Below are 16,453 nucleotides of genomic sequence, written 5' to 3'. Positions count from 1 at the left end.
GCATCAAGGATTGGTATTAATATTTGAAAGTTTCAAAGAGGGTGTACTTTTCTTCAGTCAACAAATGACGAAAGTAAAAGGCACTGCATTTGTTGTTCCTGGAAGAAGTTTGGCAGCGTTCCATTCAGACATCTGCCTTTTTTGATCGTCCCATTTTCCTCTTAACTTACTTCAGTCCTTCTAATGTTCAAGGCTGAGTCTGAATATTTCTTCCTGAGGCTTTTTCTAATCATTTCTGCCCTCAGGGACTCCCTCCTCCAATTCTGACAGCCCTTATCATTTATACCTATCATTTGGAAATTTAGCACGATACGTTATACTGTTATTGAATAAATATATGTTCATTCTCAAGTATATTAGAGAACTGTCTGGACAATTAGAAGTAATTAATAGCAACAGTATTACAATCAGATGGAATTTTTTTTTAAAAAAGCGTGGAGAGAAGGCTGAAGCTTTGCAAGTTGAGACTCACAAGCACCCTTCATGTTTTTAATCTAAGAGTTATATGTACGTACTTTTGGGGGAGGGTGTGGAAGACAAAAACATCACTGGAAGCCAGCATTTTGTCTTTCAAGAGTCAATATTTTTTTTTTTTTTTCCCTGCCTAAGCTATATTTATTTTTGGTCTATCCCTTTCGATGTGACAGTAAGTAGTGTAATATGACAGTAAGTAGTGTAATATGGTAGCATTTTGTCTTTCAAGAGTCAATATATTATATTTTTTGCCCTGCCTAAGCTATATTTATTTTTGGTCTATCCCTTTCGATGTGACAGTAAGTAGTGTAACATGGCTGTCGGTTGTAGGAACCGATACTCAGGAGAATAGACCTAAATATTTTCACTTCATAAAAACAAACATTCGGTTCCATCATGTATTTTGGAATTAAGAACACTCCTTCATGTTTTATGACGTCAAGAACCTTGGCCCAGCGAGCCCGGCGACACACGGATCCCACCAGTAAGGAGACCCATTGTCGCACGGGAGCCGGCGACACCAGCAGCCTGGGCCCTCTCCTCAGGACGAAGCTCCCGCGGGGCCCCGCCCACCTCGGTTCCGGGAGCCTCATTGGCCGGCCTTCCGCCCGCCATCTCTAGTAATCCTGGGATTTCGCACAGGAGGCGGGCGTCCTCACTTCGAGCATTGATTGGTCAAATCTTAATGAGGGCAAGCCGTTTTAAGAATTTCCTATTGGTTCTTAGGCTTTAGAATGGGCGGGGAAAGGCAGAGCGACAGGGCTCAAGGAGGGAAGCGCGGAATACGCCGGCGCGTAGTCGGGGACGCCAGGCCAAGGGTTTTGCTAGGGAACAGACTGTTGTTGCCCCGCCCCCTCGGGGCTTTTTGTCCCGTTAACTGTCGGAGTGGCGGGGGCTCCAGCGCCGGGCGACATGCCGGTGCGCTTCAAGGTGAGGCCGGGGTCCCCGGGCCCGAAGGCTGATGGGGGGAGCCATGGCGGGGCGGGTGCGGGCCGCGGGGGCCTCGCTGGCTTTCTGCACCGCGCCCCTCGGCCCCGCAGAGCCTGTCAGCCCCCGAGCCTACCTGCCACGGTTCTGGAGGATGGTTGTGCCTTCTTACCTAGCTCCCTCTCCGCTCACACTCACTTCCGAGTTACCGTGTGGAAGAATTAAATGGTGTTGAGACAGGTTTATTTTGGGAGGCTCAGAGAAGTAGAGATGGAGAGAGGGCTCTTTACATTGGGAACTAAGACTGCTTCAGATTGGGACACTCGTGGCCCATCTCACAGTTTGGCATTTAACCCCTGTCCCCCCACCCTCCCTTTCAACCTTTACAGTGCGTCTGTCTATTAAAGGCTTGAGAAATGGGACCATAACAAGATAAAGACAAGGTATAGGAAATACGTATTATTCATAGTTGTGCATTTGTTTAGGGTTCGTTAAAAGTTCCAGGTAGGTGGTAGCTGGCAGGATCAAGTACTCTTCAACGTAATAGTTGACCACAGCTTTCCACGAGCCCTGACTCTTAACCTTTTATCTTAAGGGTTTGTATCTAGAATGGGAGGAGGATTTGTCTTCTAACGTACTTAATCTAATTCAACAAAAACGTTTGACTAAGTAAGTACCTAGGATAATACATAATATGTGGTATTCAGTGAACTTAATTAGGGTAATTATAGTGATGAGGATTTAGATTGTCACCGTTATTAGACAAGAGCCCAGGTTTTAGAATCAGACAACTAGTGGAAGGGTAGACGCTCTGAGTCTCAGATTCCTGCAAGCATCTGCCTCAAGTGGTTGTGAGGATTAAAGGATATAACGGGTGAACTGCTTAGCACAGGGCTGGGTAAATATTAACTATTATGAAGGAACTCTTCTTTGTTTAATTATCAATCAAGTCTTGCAACCCTTTTAGGGGTTCAGAAATTATTGTTACTGATGTCTGCTTTAAAGCAACGTTCATTCATTGCACTGTTCTCAAATTGTACTTTACATTACAGGGGCTGAGTGAATACCAGAGGAACTTTCTGTGGAAAAAGTCCTATTTGTCAGAGTCCTGTAATTCCTCAGTGGGGCGAAGGTACCCATGGGCTGGACTTAGATCAGATCAATTAGGTAAGTTGGACAAACTAATAGTCCTTATAACTTGAATAAATCTTGGGGTAAGTTTACAAAATGATAAAAAAACTTGTGATATTGTATTGTTCCATTGGCGTGGTTGACTTATTTATTTATTTGACAAATATCTATTGAGGGTTTACTATAGGCCAGGTGACTATTCCCAGCTTCTAGGGATATAGCCTTGAACCAGACAAGGACCGTTAACTGTAGAGAAGAGCAGTGAACAAGTAACTCGATAAATAAACTAGGGGATTTCAGGTTGTTATATAAAATTGTAGCAGGATAGATAACTTGGGGGAGGAATAGATTGGAGGAAATGTGCTTTAGATTGGATATTTGAGCTGAGACATGGAAGCGGAGAGTAGACAAGCCTAGGGAAGAGTACTGCCAAGGTGCTGAGGAATGGAAGCTTAAAGTAGGTTGCCCAAGGTTCACAGCTAGTAAATGACAGAAACATGATTTGAAATCAAGTCTGTGTTGTTCAAACCCTAGGAGTTCAGAGGCTGCATTCTTGGCATCATACATGTTTCCTCCCTGTATCCCAGGGAAATCAGAGCCTGGGCCAAGGTTTCCCAGACATGGTAGAGGGGAAAAGAGACAGACTGACTTTATTCTATCTGTTGCTTAATTCTCCCACTAGAGTGGAAGATCTCTGTGAACAGGGCTGTCTGTCTTTACCACCTTGTTCCCACCCAGTACCTGACATCGGGCCTTGACATACTCTGGTGCTTATTAAAACTAATTTTCGACTGAATGAATAATCCTGAATTTGAATCCACATTAGCTGTGTGACCTTGGGCAAATTGGGCCTATTTTACCTCGTGGGCCTTAGGAAGCCCATTGCACGTGATTGCTGGGGGTGATTAAATGAGATGATGCCTGTTAAGGGCCAGGTGCATACATACTGAATGCTGGGTGCCTCATATGTGACGTGTGTGAGAGTGTCTGATGTGTGGTATGTAAGTTCTCAAATGTTAGATGCTTGAAGCCAGGAAAAGAAAAGGCTTATGAGTGGGCTGCCATGCCTGGGAAATTAGTAAAATGAGAGTGTTTGGCGAATAAAGGAAAGAGTGGGCTAGAGGGGTGGCTCTTTCAGGGCTCCTCTGAAGCATCAGGATCCTTTGCCCAGAGCCTGACTTCAAAAAGCCTGGGTGTCTCTGCCTCGTGGTCAGGGTGGTGCTCATAATCTTCTCCAAATGGCCGGAAATCCCACACCTTTGAGACTCCATTCGATTAAGAATCTAAAATAAAGCTCTCTTAACCTGTAGATACCCCACCGAGGGCCTAGAGACGGGGATTATGACGCTAGGAAATTGGCTAACTAGATAGTTGCCTCCATGACATTTCAGTTTAGATCAGCTCTATTTGAGGGTAGAAGAGTGATTAAATGAGACCCTGGGAGCAAAGCCACTTTGGAGAATGGAACCTTACAAAAGGAGGAATTGTCTAGGGGAGGCATGTTCACGGAGAATACTAGGTAAGGGGGAGGGCCTGAGTGAGGACTCTAGGATGTTCAGAATGGGAGGGGGGCGGTCAGCCCGGAGCAGCAGCAGTGTTACTACCTAGGGCTGGCCTGACTTCTAAGAGTGTAGTTTCCCTCACAGTGTCTTTTTGCAGGTACTGGGAGACAAGGGCAGGTCACTTGAGAATCCTCCCCTTTCATTTTGCTCTTTTACCAGAAGCCTCTCTCTGTGTTAAAAGCAGAGAGAAGTCCAGGGCAGTGGTCTTCAAATGCTAGTTTTTATACCCCCTGAAAGAATTTAGAAAATCTTTGTATCCCTTCACATTTGTAAGTTGATATTTAATGTTTTAAATCATAAGTGTAAAAAATAGTTTCTAAGGATGTGATTTCTGGTATATTGAATATGATATATGTATTTTACATATAGTTTGTTAAAACTTTGGAGCTGCCAGTTTTGCTTATTTAGTTTATGGTAAATGTTCATCATAGATACACTAATTGATAAAGTCAGCCCTCCTTTGGTGAAACTAATCAAAATTATTTTCTGGGAGAAAAAATGTTTAAGTTTTCAATCCAAATTAGTGTGTTAATATGCATATATGCATTTCACATGATGACACTCTTATACCTGAATTTTAATTCTAAGATAGGCAGATGGAAAAGGTGTGGAGCTGGATGAAATAAGGTGCTGTTCCTTTGTTATTTCTAATTTCTGCCTTCTTTGCTTTGCTGTCAAATGTGCTCCCTCAGGAGTTATGCTTTCACGAATTGTCCCTTTTTTTCTCCTCCCCACCTACGAGATTATTATTATTCTTTTTTTATTCCTGGGGCTGGTCAAGAGGTGTGTCTTTCTTTTGTGAAGTGGGATAGGGGTGATAATGAAAGGGGTGGTGGGAAATAAAACTACAGATGGCAGATGCAGCTTGCAGGCAGATCAGTGTCAGGGGGTAGCACATATGGAAGTTAGGATCTGGAAAATGATTCCCTTAAGCTGCCCATTTCTGTTTACCACCTCCCACCCCCAATGTCTTTATGCCTCCAGACATATATCCACCCAGTTTGAAGACCACTGGGCTAGCAAAGCCTTGTAAGGGTGGGGACTTTGCATTCAATGGCTGAAACATCCATCACAGGGGCTGAAGAGCTGAGTTTTACCTCACGCCCGATTTTCTGTCCACCTTCCCTCTCCTTCTCTTCCCTTCCAGTCTTAATCTTTCTTTCCCACTCTGCACAGTCTTCTCTCTATTTAAAGAATGTCCCCAAACTGGGGCAGTAGCTTAGTGGCTGTCATTCCTCAGTGCTCCTTTTACCTGGGTAGAAGGTTAAGTTTTTTGGACATTTGCTTGCCAGACAGAAATATAGAGAAATAGTATCTTAGCTCTTGTTAAAAGGGTTCATTCTCTTTAATGCTCAGGAAATCAAGGCAAATGTAGAACCAAGATCCAGAATAAGGACATCTCACCCCTTCTCATCTTGGTCTGCTCTGCATAAGAGAAGCTTTGTGAAAAGTTCCAAATTTTGACAGTACCAGGGTTCATTGTTCTTTTAAGTAGCACAGGAAAGTAATTAGAAACGGAGGCAGCATGTACCACTGGCTTGCCAGGCCCATCACGTTGCTGTTTTAGGGACTTGTGTGACGATAACTTGAACATTGTGACCCCAATTAAAAAAAAATTTCAATGTCAAACTTTTAATATTTCTTTAAAGCAAAATTAAAGATTTTATGTTGAAAAACTACTTATTTTTTTTATCCTGTTACTTGAAGGATATTGTGTGTGTATACCTCAACTGAATTTTAAATTCCATTTCTCCTCTCCTAGGTGTTATTAAAAGCTGTCTATGTAACTTTATGCTCTGGTAGATGCTGCTTTTGTATATTATGTTTTGTAGGAATCACGAAAGAGCCAAGTTTTATTTCAAAAAGAAGAGTCCCTTACCATGATCCACAGATTTCAAAATCTCTTGAGTGGAATGGAGCTATCTCAGAGAATGATGTGGTTATATCACCAGAACCCAAAGCCCCAGAAACACCAGAATCACAAGAGGCAGAACAAACAGATGTTAACCAAGAAAGAGTTCTTGCACTAGAAGCCACCAGGGTTCCCAAGAGAACCAGATCTAACTCTGCAGACTCCAGAGCTGAAGGGGCTTCAGATATTGTGGAAAATAATAAGGATGTAATAGCAAACCATATACCAGTTAATGAAAATGGCGAACTGGAACATTCTACCAAGCTTCTCTCAGAAAACGTAGATAACAGGGTAAGTATATTCACTGTATTTCCTTATGTAAGCATAGACTTCTTTGTGGAATTCATCATTTCAGTAATACTACATTCTGTGCTTAAAAATTTTCCGTTGTTTTCTTGTCTAATGCCTATAGAATAGTTAATAAGAGGCTATTGACTTTAGTTATTGTGAGTTAGTTCTAGTCTTAATGGTCACTTTATACTAGTTATACTAAAGTATCCCTTCATTGGGTGGACAGCTTGCTTCTGGATTTTATTCGTCATATATCAGCACCTGAGTCCTAAGGGAGAGATCAAGTTGAGACAGAGAAGGGGAGTACGCAGTTACCTCTGGCAGGGATGGTGAGCTGACTTCTACCTAGGCTCTTTTCAATTTCTTATTGTATACGAGCAAGAAAAAAAACAGAATCTCAATTGATAAAATGCAAAAGAAAGGAGAGTTTTGGCTGGATCTCAAAGATCTTGCGGTTCTGCTCTTATGTCACAGCTGGCCTGCAGAAGGTCCCTGTGAGCACATAAGCAGAGGCTGCAGGGACCCGTGCACACATCTCACTGCCTCCCACATTTTTCTCCATTCCACGGTGCTTCTTCCCCATTTCATGTTCACCGCTGACTGGAACCACAGAGCGGCATTTAGAAGTGCTGGAGAAGAACCCATGGCTTACTGGGAAAACCAGGGGACATAGGGGAAGCACAGAAGGTGAAGTGTAAGTCTGGTGGGCAGGGAAGGGGTGTCCCAGATGCAATGTGTGGATGAGGCAAGGTGCTGTTGTTTTTTGGTAATAGATTTAATTATGAATAATTGCTAGGAAGGAACTGAGAGATGTTAATCTTTTTCTGGGATGCATATGAATGCCTTGACAGTATTAAGAAAGGAATTTTTAAATAATTTGACAATTTAAAGGGGAGATTATTTATCAATTGAAAAACGTTAGTTGTACAACAATGTGCTTATAGTTAATAATACTGTACTGTACACTTACACATTTGTAAAGAGGGTGAATTTCATGTTGTTTCTTTACTGTACTAAAAAAGAAATGTTTGAATAGAAATTTTTAATGACTTTGAGTGGGTTTTTTTTTTTTTTCCTTAATAGTTGGATAGACTTCTGCAGAAGAAAGCTGGATTGACTGTTGTTCCTTCACATAATGTCTTGAGAAATTCTGAATATCAAAGACAGTTTGTTTGGAAAACCCCTAAAGAAACTGCTCCAGTTTTTGCAGCCAATCAGGTAGTTTAATGGATGTAAGACATTTCTGAATATCACCATCTAATCTAGTCATGCAGATTTACATAGAAATAATTGCTGAAAGAAATTAGATACTGAAGTAGGCCTAGAGGTAGGTTCTAGAAAAGTGAAAATGAGAGTCTTGCGAAAATCATCTTATTACTGGTGATTTATAGTAGTAATGTTGTATTGTCCTAGGCTAAAAAATGATGATCATTTTTGCCAGATTCATCACACATATTAAATATGAGACAGGGTAATGAAAACTTGGGAACAGGTAAGTTTTTGCATACTGTGAGTTTTTTTTTATTGAAAACTTAATAAATTGGTTTTATTTTAAAATGTGTTTAGTTGACTAATATATTACATGTGTTCTGTCTTCTAAGAAAGGCATAAGTGCTTTGGATATTTATTTTAATAAGTACAAAATATGTTGCAAATAATAGAAGATATATAATTTTGTCCTTGTATTAAATGAATCGTAATAGGAATTGACAGTTTAACTGTGTGTATAAAATTCAAAAGTTATAATAATTAAAGGTGGTATTAGATTTCATTTTATCCTTGCACAATTTTAGTATTGGACTACCACTACTAATAAATACTCTGTTGTTTTACTACTATCGTCCTTTAGACATTTCTTAAGGTCTTAACTCTCATTTATATTAAACATACTCCTAGGCCTAGGTAGGAAACACTTCCATTTAAAATATCCTCAGAGGTTCATGATAGATTAGACTTTTGTTTCTCCTGGTCTTTGTGTTTTTTTTAATAAGCGTGCGCACGCGCGCGCGCGCGCGCACACAACACACACACACACACACACCACCCCCCCCCACGAATACATGTACCTTCATATACCCTCACGTTCATTTTCTCCTGTATCTTAACATTCACTATATACCCATGAGGACAGAGAGGGTAATTAGATTCAACAAGGTAAGAATATTGGTTATCTTATACTGAGATAGTAATGCCGGTGATCCTATGAATTATGGAGGCTATGGGTTTGTTACTCAGGTGTTTAAAAACTGACATTTATATAACATTTTAAGAACATACAAAATAATGTGAAGTGATATGTACCCTTTAGAACCTAGTAAATAGGATCAGTACTTCTTTTGCTGGATTACAAGTATTCTTGGATAGTAAGTGTGCCTACAAAATTATGACCTGAAAATTGTGAATTGTGCAGTTTTCATAGAGTATTTCACCTTTAAGATAGATTCAAATTAAAGCCCCATTGACAACTTTTACATATTTCAGTGAAAGTATTGTATAGAAATGTTCTTTTCATAGGATCAGAAGTATAATATGAAATAAATCACGAGCAATACCTTCACAGGTAGTTTTATTGCTTTCATTAGTGAAGGTTTCAAATAATTTTTGGGGAAGCAAATGCTCTTTGTTAGTTCAAAGCATATCAGTTTCAGGGTCTGTGGATTGAAGAGCTCTGTGACAGAAATTTTGAATGCTTGTTGAGGGGGACCTTCTAAAGGAGCTGTTTACTTCTATTTTACCAGACACCTGTTTTCTGAAAGGATGTCTTATATTAATATGTAAAGGAGTTGGAGCAATTTTTGGCAGAAAAGTCCTTGAGGTTATACTGTACTTAAGATATATTGCTTGGATTTTGTCTCTATGAAGATGTACTATTCAGAGTTATAAAGCAATAATGTACCTTATTTGAGCCCCATGTTTTCCATTTGCTTTCCTTGTAATCGGTAGTAATATACATTAAAAGGAAAACCATATTATAAAATATTAAGGATAAAAGGAAACATTTAAAAATAGAAACATAATTACCTGATTTTTACCTTGCCTTAAGCTAAAAGTAAGCAAAAAACAAAAACTGAACATACCAGATATTCCAAATGTAAAGAATTTTCTATTGTTGCACAAAGAAGAAAAAATCATATCAAGGAAGGAAAAAACCTGTAGAGCTGACAGCAGAGTTGCCTTGTAGAGCTAATGTCTATGTTCATATTATTAAAGTATGCCTATTCTACTTATCCCATTACCAAACTGGGAGGGGGAGGGAACTGTGGGGAGAAAAGATAATGGTTCATTATTTCCTTTGCCTTAAGCATCAGTTGACTACAGTTAACTGTTATTCAAAACATAATGGTAATTAATGAGTATAGAAAGTTGATCTTTGGATTTTTTTTCCAGCTTTACTGAGGTATAATTGACAAACAAAAATTAGATGTTTATGTGTACAATGTAATGTTTTGATATATGTCTACATTGTGAAATAATTACCACAATCAAGCTAATTAACACATCTTTCACCTCACATTGTTACCTTTTTGTGTGTCTGTGTGGTGAGAACACTTAAAATTTATCTGCTTAGCAAATTTCAAGTATACAACACAGTATTAACTATGGTCACCATGCTATTCTTTAGATTTCCAGAACTTACATATCCTGTGTCATTGAAATTTTGTACCTTTGACCAACATCTCCCCGTTTCCCCCACCCACTAAGCCCCTGGCAACCACCATTCTACCCTGCTTCTATGACTTTGACTTTTTTAGATTCCACATATAAGTGAAATCGTGCAGTATTTGTCTTTCTGTGCCTGGCTTATTTCACTTAGCATATGTTCTCCAGGTTCATCCATGTTGTTGCAAATGACAGAATTTTCTCCTTTTTTAATAAGGCTGAATAATAGTCTATTATATATAAGTTGTATGTTATAACATATATGCACCATAAAGATAAGTTATAACATATGATATATATATATATATATATATATATATATATATATATATATACACATATATATATATAAACATGCAGTATATTTTCTTTATCCATTCATCTTAGATTCAGTCCCTATCTTAACTATTATGAATAATGCTGCAATGAACATGGGAGTGCAGATATCACTTTGAGATACTGATTTCATTTCTTTTGGAACTATATCCAGAAGTGGGATTGCTGAATCCTATAGTTGTTCTGTTTTTAACTTTTTGAGGAACCTTTATACTATTTTCCATAGTGGTTCACCAATTTACATTCCCACCAATAGTGTACAGGGGTTCCCTTTTCTCCACAGCCTCGCCAACACTTATCTTTTGTATTTTTGATAATTATAACAGGTGTGAGGTGATTATCCCATTGTGGATTTGATTTACATTTTCCTGATGATTAATGATGTTGATTACCTGTTCGTGTATTCATTGGCCATTTGTATGTCTTTGGAAAAATGTCTGTCCAGTTCTTCTGCTTATTTTTTTTAACCTTATTTTAGTTAACATTTTATTAATTTTTAACGCTATGAGATTTTTTTTTAAACTTTTTTTTTAAACTTTTATGTATTTTAAGTGTGTTTTTCCAGGACCCATCAGCTCCAAGTCAAGTAGTTATTTCAATCTAGTTGTGGACGGTGCAGCTCACAGTGGCCCATGTGGAGAATCGAACCGGCAACCTTGTTAAGAGTACCACACTCGAACCAACTGAGCTAACTGGCCGCCCCTCCTCTGCTTATTTTTGTTTTTCTTTTTTTTCTTTTGTATGAGTTCTTTATTATTTTGGATATAAATTCCTTATTGGATATATGATTTGCAAATATTTTCTTGCATTTCATAGGTTGCGTTTTCATTTTATTGATGGTTTCCTTTCTGTACAGAAGCTTTTTAGTTTGATGTAGTCCCACTTGTTTATTTTTGCTTTAGTTGCCTTGTCAAATCCAAAAAATCATTGCCAAAACTGATGTCAAGGAGCTTACCCCTTATGTTTTCTTCTAGGAATTTTATGGTTTCAGGTCTTACATTCAAGTTTTTAATCCATTTTGAGTTGATTTTTGTGTATGGTATAAGACTGGCTCAGTTTCATTCTTTTGAAAGTCTTCCCAACACCGTTTATTGCAGAGACTGTCCTCTCCCCATTGTATATTCTTGGCTCCTTTGTCGTAAATTAATTGATCATATATGCGTGAGCGTATACCTGGACTCCATATTCTGTTCTTTTGATCTATGGCTGTTTTTATGTCTGCCCATTTTTCAATGGGGTATTTTCTGCTATTGAGTTGTTTGAGTTCCTCATATATTTTGAGTATTGACCCCTGATGAGATCTATGGTTTGCATATATTTTCTCCTATTCCAGAGGTTGTCTCTTCACTCTGTTGATTGTTTTTGTTTTCTTTGCTGTACAGAAGCTTTTTAGTTTGATGCAATCCCATTTGTTTATTTTTGCTTTTGTTGCCCTGTGGATGTTAATTAGACATGTGAAATTAAAGACAGTCATACGTACTTCTGCCTTTTTTGTATCCTATGATTCAACTTTATATGTGATATTTTTTAAATGATTGAAAAGGTAAGTTATATAGGTTTAACCTACAAAAAAACTAAACTAAGATAATTTTTGTTTTAAGGTTTTCCACAATAAAAGCAAATTTGTTCCACAATTCAAAGGTAACTCAATCATCCATGAAACTGAATACAAAAGAAATTTCAAGGGTTTATCTCCAGTGAAAGAACCAAAATTAAGAAATGATTTGAAAGAGAACGGACATTTTGAAACAGTATCTCCTGAAAAGAAGGTATTCGTCAACTCTTTAAACAAAACAAAATCCTCAGTTTAGATTTTATCTTTCACTTACCTCCACTTGAGACTTTGGTTTTTAGCTAGTTCATTAATTTGTTTGTTTGTTCATTAAATGCCAAAGGTTTATTGAGCACTCAGTAGGAGCTGGGCACTGGATAGGTGCTGAGAAGCAATGATAACGGTGCTAAGCCCTAAGTAGCTCTTGGACTAGTGGGGTGACAGAGATGTAGATAACTAAATATAAATACAGTGTGATGAATGCTTAGCAAATATAACAGGTATGTCTGCTATATCTAATATCCTATGAGTGGTCTTACAGTAATGTGAGCTCCAGGGGTAACAGTAGTGACAGAAACACATACTTTAAATAATGGAAATCAAACACAAATATACATACACACATGTATTTTAAATCAAAGTTTTAGCATCCCAAATTATAGCCAGTATAATTCACATGATTTACCTCAGGATATACAAACACCCGCTTCTGTGTGAAATTATAGCTATTTAAGTTACAGCATCAGGTTAAAATTATTGTAAATTATAGGTAAACATAAGTCCTATTTTCTAATCTCCTGGAATGTTATATGTGATATTTTATGGGTTCTAAAAATAGAAATTATATGACTAAGAGTAAATGTTACAACTATATAAAATATTTTTGGACCTGTGATATTTGGAAAGAAAAAAGAGTTACTTAGTAAATCAATGTAGTAACTTATTCATTGGGACCTTATATTTAATTACTGTAACACAATTAAATGTAAATTTAGAATATCAAATTCAAATGTAAGGTCACTATACAATAGGTAGTAACATGAAGTTTATTTATTTAGTTGTTTATTTGTTAATTAAAAAATTTTTTTTCCTAGCCAAGGATCTAAAATTTTTATTGTTAGAAAATGAAACTATATCCTGAGCAGGTATACTTCAAAAAGAAACTATATCCTGAGCAGGTATACTTCAAAAAACTAGCCAGATATACTAGTTTCAAAACTTGTTTGTTGATTTCTTATGATTTCCATGTTATCTTTAGTTGTTAAAGCTTCTAAAAACAGAATTGTAATACAGTATCAAAGTATACTTTATAACATTTATGCTTTCACTTTAATGTATAAAATATTTTAAGCATAAAAAGTTTAAATTATTTTCATTTTAGTGTAATAGTACAGACGATCCTTTAAAAATAGAAGCAAAGATGGAATCAAAAGAGTTAAACCAGCCTAAAAAGAAGCTCATTCCGTGGAGACATCAAAGGCTTGGGTATGTATTTTATAAGATAAATAGCATAGTTTTTAGATGATTAACATGGTGAAATATTTACTTTCATTTCATTTCTGTTAGGAAGGTGAATTCTGAATATAGAGCAAAATTTCTGAGCCCAGCTCAGTATTTATATAAAGCTGGGGCTTGGACACGTGTGAAGGAAAACATACCAAATCAGGTGAGTATATATAAGCTCAATAAGCCCACATTTTCTTTGAGGCTATATCAGTTTAATTTCACAATGAGTTTAACTTAGTAATAAAGACTACAATTTAAAGATGTGTAATACAATAATAGCATTAAGAGTATCAGACACTTAAAGTTGTATGTATTAGGATATAATTTATCAGCGTGTTTCCTTTTTTTTTTTGTTACCAGCTAGCTCCTTAGAGATTATTATTATAAGGCCTTTAAAGTTAAAAAGTTTTTATAATCAATATTGATTGTGTTAATAAAGTCAGTTTATAGCATTGTAGCATGATAGACTTGATTACTTTATAACATCCAGACCTCCACCCTCACAACTGAATATTAATTAATTTTCAAGATTAGTTTGTCTAACAGTGGTACCCCCTGTCAGCGTGTGCTATTACAGTCTCTTAAGTACAAGGAAGGAGTGCTGATAGAGGTTTGAGTTCCAGTGTTGGGATATCCTGATATTTGGGGGAAATTCTGAGCATCCTAAAGAGAGGTTGGGGTTAAAGGGTAATTCTTGAGTTGGTTAGTGCTAACTTCTTATAATCAAAGGATAAACAGTGGAGCTTTTTTGGTTATTGTACAATTAACAATTAACATCTTTTAAACCACATCGTGGTAGTTTTCGGCCTTTTCTGAGTGAATTAGCTAAGTTAAAACAGTTTAGATTAGACATCAGTAACACCCCTCCCCCAGCATTGTAAGAGAGGGATAATTTGTATGGGGAATGAATCTTTTATTTAGCTCCATATGTAAAACCATGGCTAAAATTAAGTGTAATCAGTTTCTGGGGGAAGTTGTTAGCACTTTGAGCTGCTGACTCTTGCATTGGCAGATCCCAAACCCACGTCCTGGTGACTCCTTGCTTCAAATGTTGTTTCAGAAGGTTCCTTGATTCCTTCCACCATGCCACCATGGCTGCTCTTGGCATTCTCTACTTCCTTACTTGAGCATGGCTCAGAGGCAATACAGGCAAAGTAAGAGACAAAACTCGAAGCTGTCCCAGGTATTAATTACTGGGGACAAAATTCATATATTCACGCTGGTGAGGTCACGTTATAAATATGAACACTGAAAGCAGCCATGATGGCAGAAAGGAATAGAGTCAGCTAAACTTCTGTGCAGTTTGTTGCCATGTCAGACCTTCTCAAGAAGCTCTGTGTCTGAGGAGTCTGATGGGGAATGAGGAAAAGCCGGGGTCAAAGGCAGGACACAGTGTGGCCATACTCATAGAGGTCTGGTGTGGCCAATAAATAGGGTTAGGTGCTTCACTAAGTTGGTTCCTGAGAAGCTTCTTGGTTTAGAAAAATTATCTTAGTCTCTGAGACTTCCTTAGAGTTGGTATTTAGATCTCAGATCTAAACATTTAATGGACTGAGAGGATTGTTACATCTGAAATCATGATAAGATGACAGTCCTTATCCTGCCCTGATAGAAGAGAACATTTTTGTTGTTGTTAATTTAGATCTGTCTTTGCAGGGTTTCCTATTACATTATGTTTGGTCATGTGACTTTTGAGGGGAGAGTTTGTTTTATTCATTGCTATTGGTGACTGTAAATATTTAAATTAGTGGTGGTATAGTTTGCCTTGATCTCTATTGGCAAAATAATTCAAAAAGTAAATTGAATTATTTACTAATAGTTATTAATACAAGCGTTAGAAAAGAGTAAGGATTTTTAGTAAAGAGGTGAGTGATCACTGATGGCGATAAACAGTTTTAGTTGACATTAATTTAGGCTATATTTTATTTAAGTCTTAGATTTTGTTTTTAAACCGAAGACATTTATTGTATGTGGCTACTTATGAAGTATCTAAACATAAGGTACTCCCCCGTTTTCCCATTCCTAACATTCCATGAAGGAATATTATTCACGTTCTTCAAATGCACTTGGACATCAATGACTTTGTTATCATTAGAAAGTTAACTCATTTTTTGAGTCATGTTACAGTTTTCTAGCCCATATATCATCTTAATTTCCTTTTTATGTTGTGTGAGATATTGTACTTTTAAAATCTATAGTCTAGTCACTTGGTATTTTATCCTGAGTACCAAGTACCTATTCATATAACATTTGGGTGGTGGTTTTTATTTGTCCAGTGGTTGTATAGTTCTTATTTCCATAATATAACCACTGGCACTATTGCTTTTTAAAATGCCCACTTAAACTATTGTTTTTAATAATAGCCAGCAATTATAATTGTTATGTCCCATCTCAGAATAACTACTAAATCTGTGTTAAATTTCTTTTTTTCTTAATTGTTAGGTAATCTAATCATCCAAACTACATTGATTGGGGTAATTAAAAAAAACACTTTTCAATTCCATTTGACAATACAGTATTATATTGGTTTCAGTTGTGCAACATAGTGATTAGACATTTATATACCTTATAAAGTGATCACCCAATAAGCCTAGTAACCATCTGACACTATACAAAGTACAAAGATGACTCCTCATTTGGGGGGATGATTTTTGGGAAAAAAGTTTTTATCCTCCCTTTTCTAGTTTTCTGAGTTTGAATTTTCTGCATATACATTTTAAATGATTTAGTTGAGTTCATAATTTGGGAAAAGAAATTCAGAAATGAAAACATTCTACTTGTAGTGCTTACTATCTCATATAATCTGATGACATTACCTGGAAAGAGGTGTGTGTGTGTTGTTTTAATTGAGTTTGGAATGGTTTATTTATATCCTTTCTAGTCTCTCTGGTTGTTAGCTGTAGGGATTATTCTTAATACTGAGTTCACACCATTGATTTTTTAAACTCTTCTAGTGGAAACACCTTACTTTGGGAGTAATCAACCTCCTAATTTTTCATCTTAGTTTAGGATTATAGAAGTCTAAAATTATATATTTGTAAAACATTATAACATTAGCAGCAAGATTATTAATAAAGATTGCTGATAAATTTAAAACATTGT

At 37.0% G+C, this 16,453-nt stretch overlaps 1 protein-coding gene across 4 annotated transcripts in view; it reads left to right on the top strand.

The window, feature by feature from the left end:
* Window positions 1–1,057: 1,057 nt before the first annotated feature.
* MDM1 (Mdm1 nuclear protein) overlaps window positions 1,058–16,453 on the top strand; it is a 29,291-nt gene continuing 13,895 nt past the window's right edge. Inside the window, exons 1-7 of one of the 4 annotated variants that reach the window (XM_033118526.1) lie at window positions 1,058–1,165; window positions 2,454–2,568; window positions 5,927–6,297; window positions 7,381–7,515; window positions 11,895–12,062; window positions 13,227–13,330; window positions 13,412–13,511. In XM_033118526.1, the coding sequence (XP_032974417.1) occupies window positions 1,160–1,165; window positions 2,454–2,568; window positions 5,927–6,297; window positions 7,381–7,515; window positions 11,895–12,062; window positions 13,227–13,330; window positions 13,412–13,511 (999 nt within the window). In that variant the 5' untranslated portion in view covers window positions 1,058–1,159. Of the gene's footprint in view, window positions 1,166–1,214; window positions 1,405–2,453; window positions 2,569–5,450; window positions 5,737–5,926; window positions 6,298–7,380; window positions 7,516–11,894; window positions 12,063–13,226; window positions 13,331–13,411; window positions 13,512–16,453 lie in introns of those variants that run through there. The other 3 variants (XM_033118525.1, XM_033118527.1, XM_033118528.1) reach the window with 3 other exon arrangements.

Source organism: Rhinolophus ferrumequinum, chromosome 10, assembly GCF_004115265.2.
Source record: "Rhinolophus ferrumequinum isolate MPI-CBG mRhiFer1 chromosome 10, mRhiFer1_v1.p, whole genome shotgun sequence".
NCBI classification, from domain to species: Eukaryota; Metazoa; Chordata; class Mammalia; order Chiroptera; family Rhinolophidae; genus Rhinolophus; species Rhinolophus ferrumequinum.
This window is presented reverse-complemented; position numbering and strand designations above follow the sequence as displayed.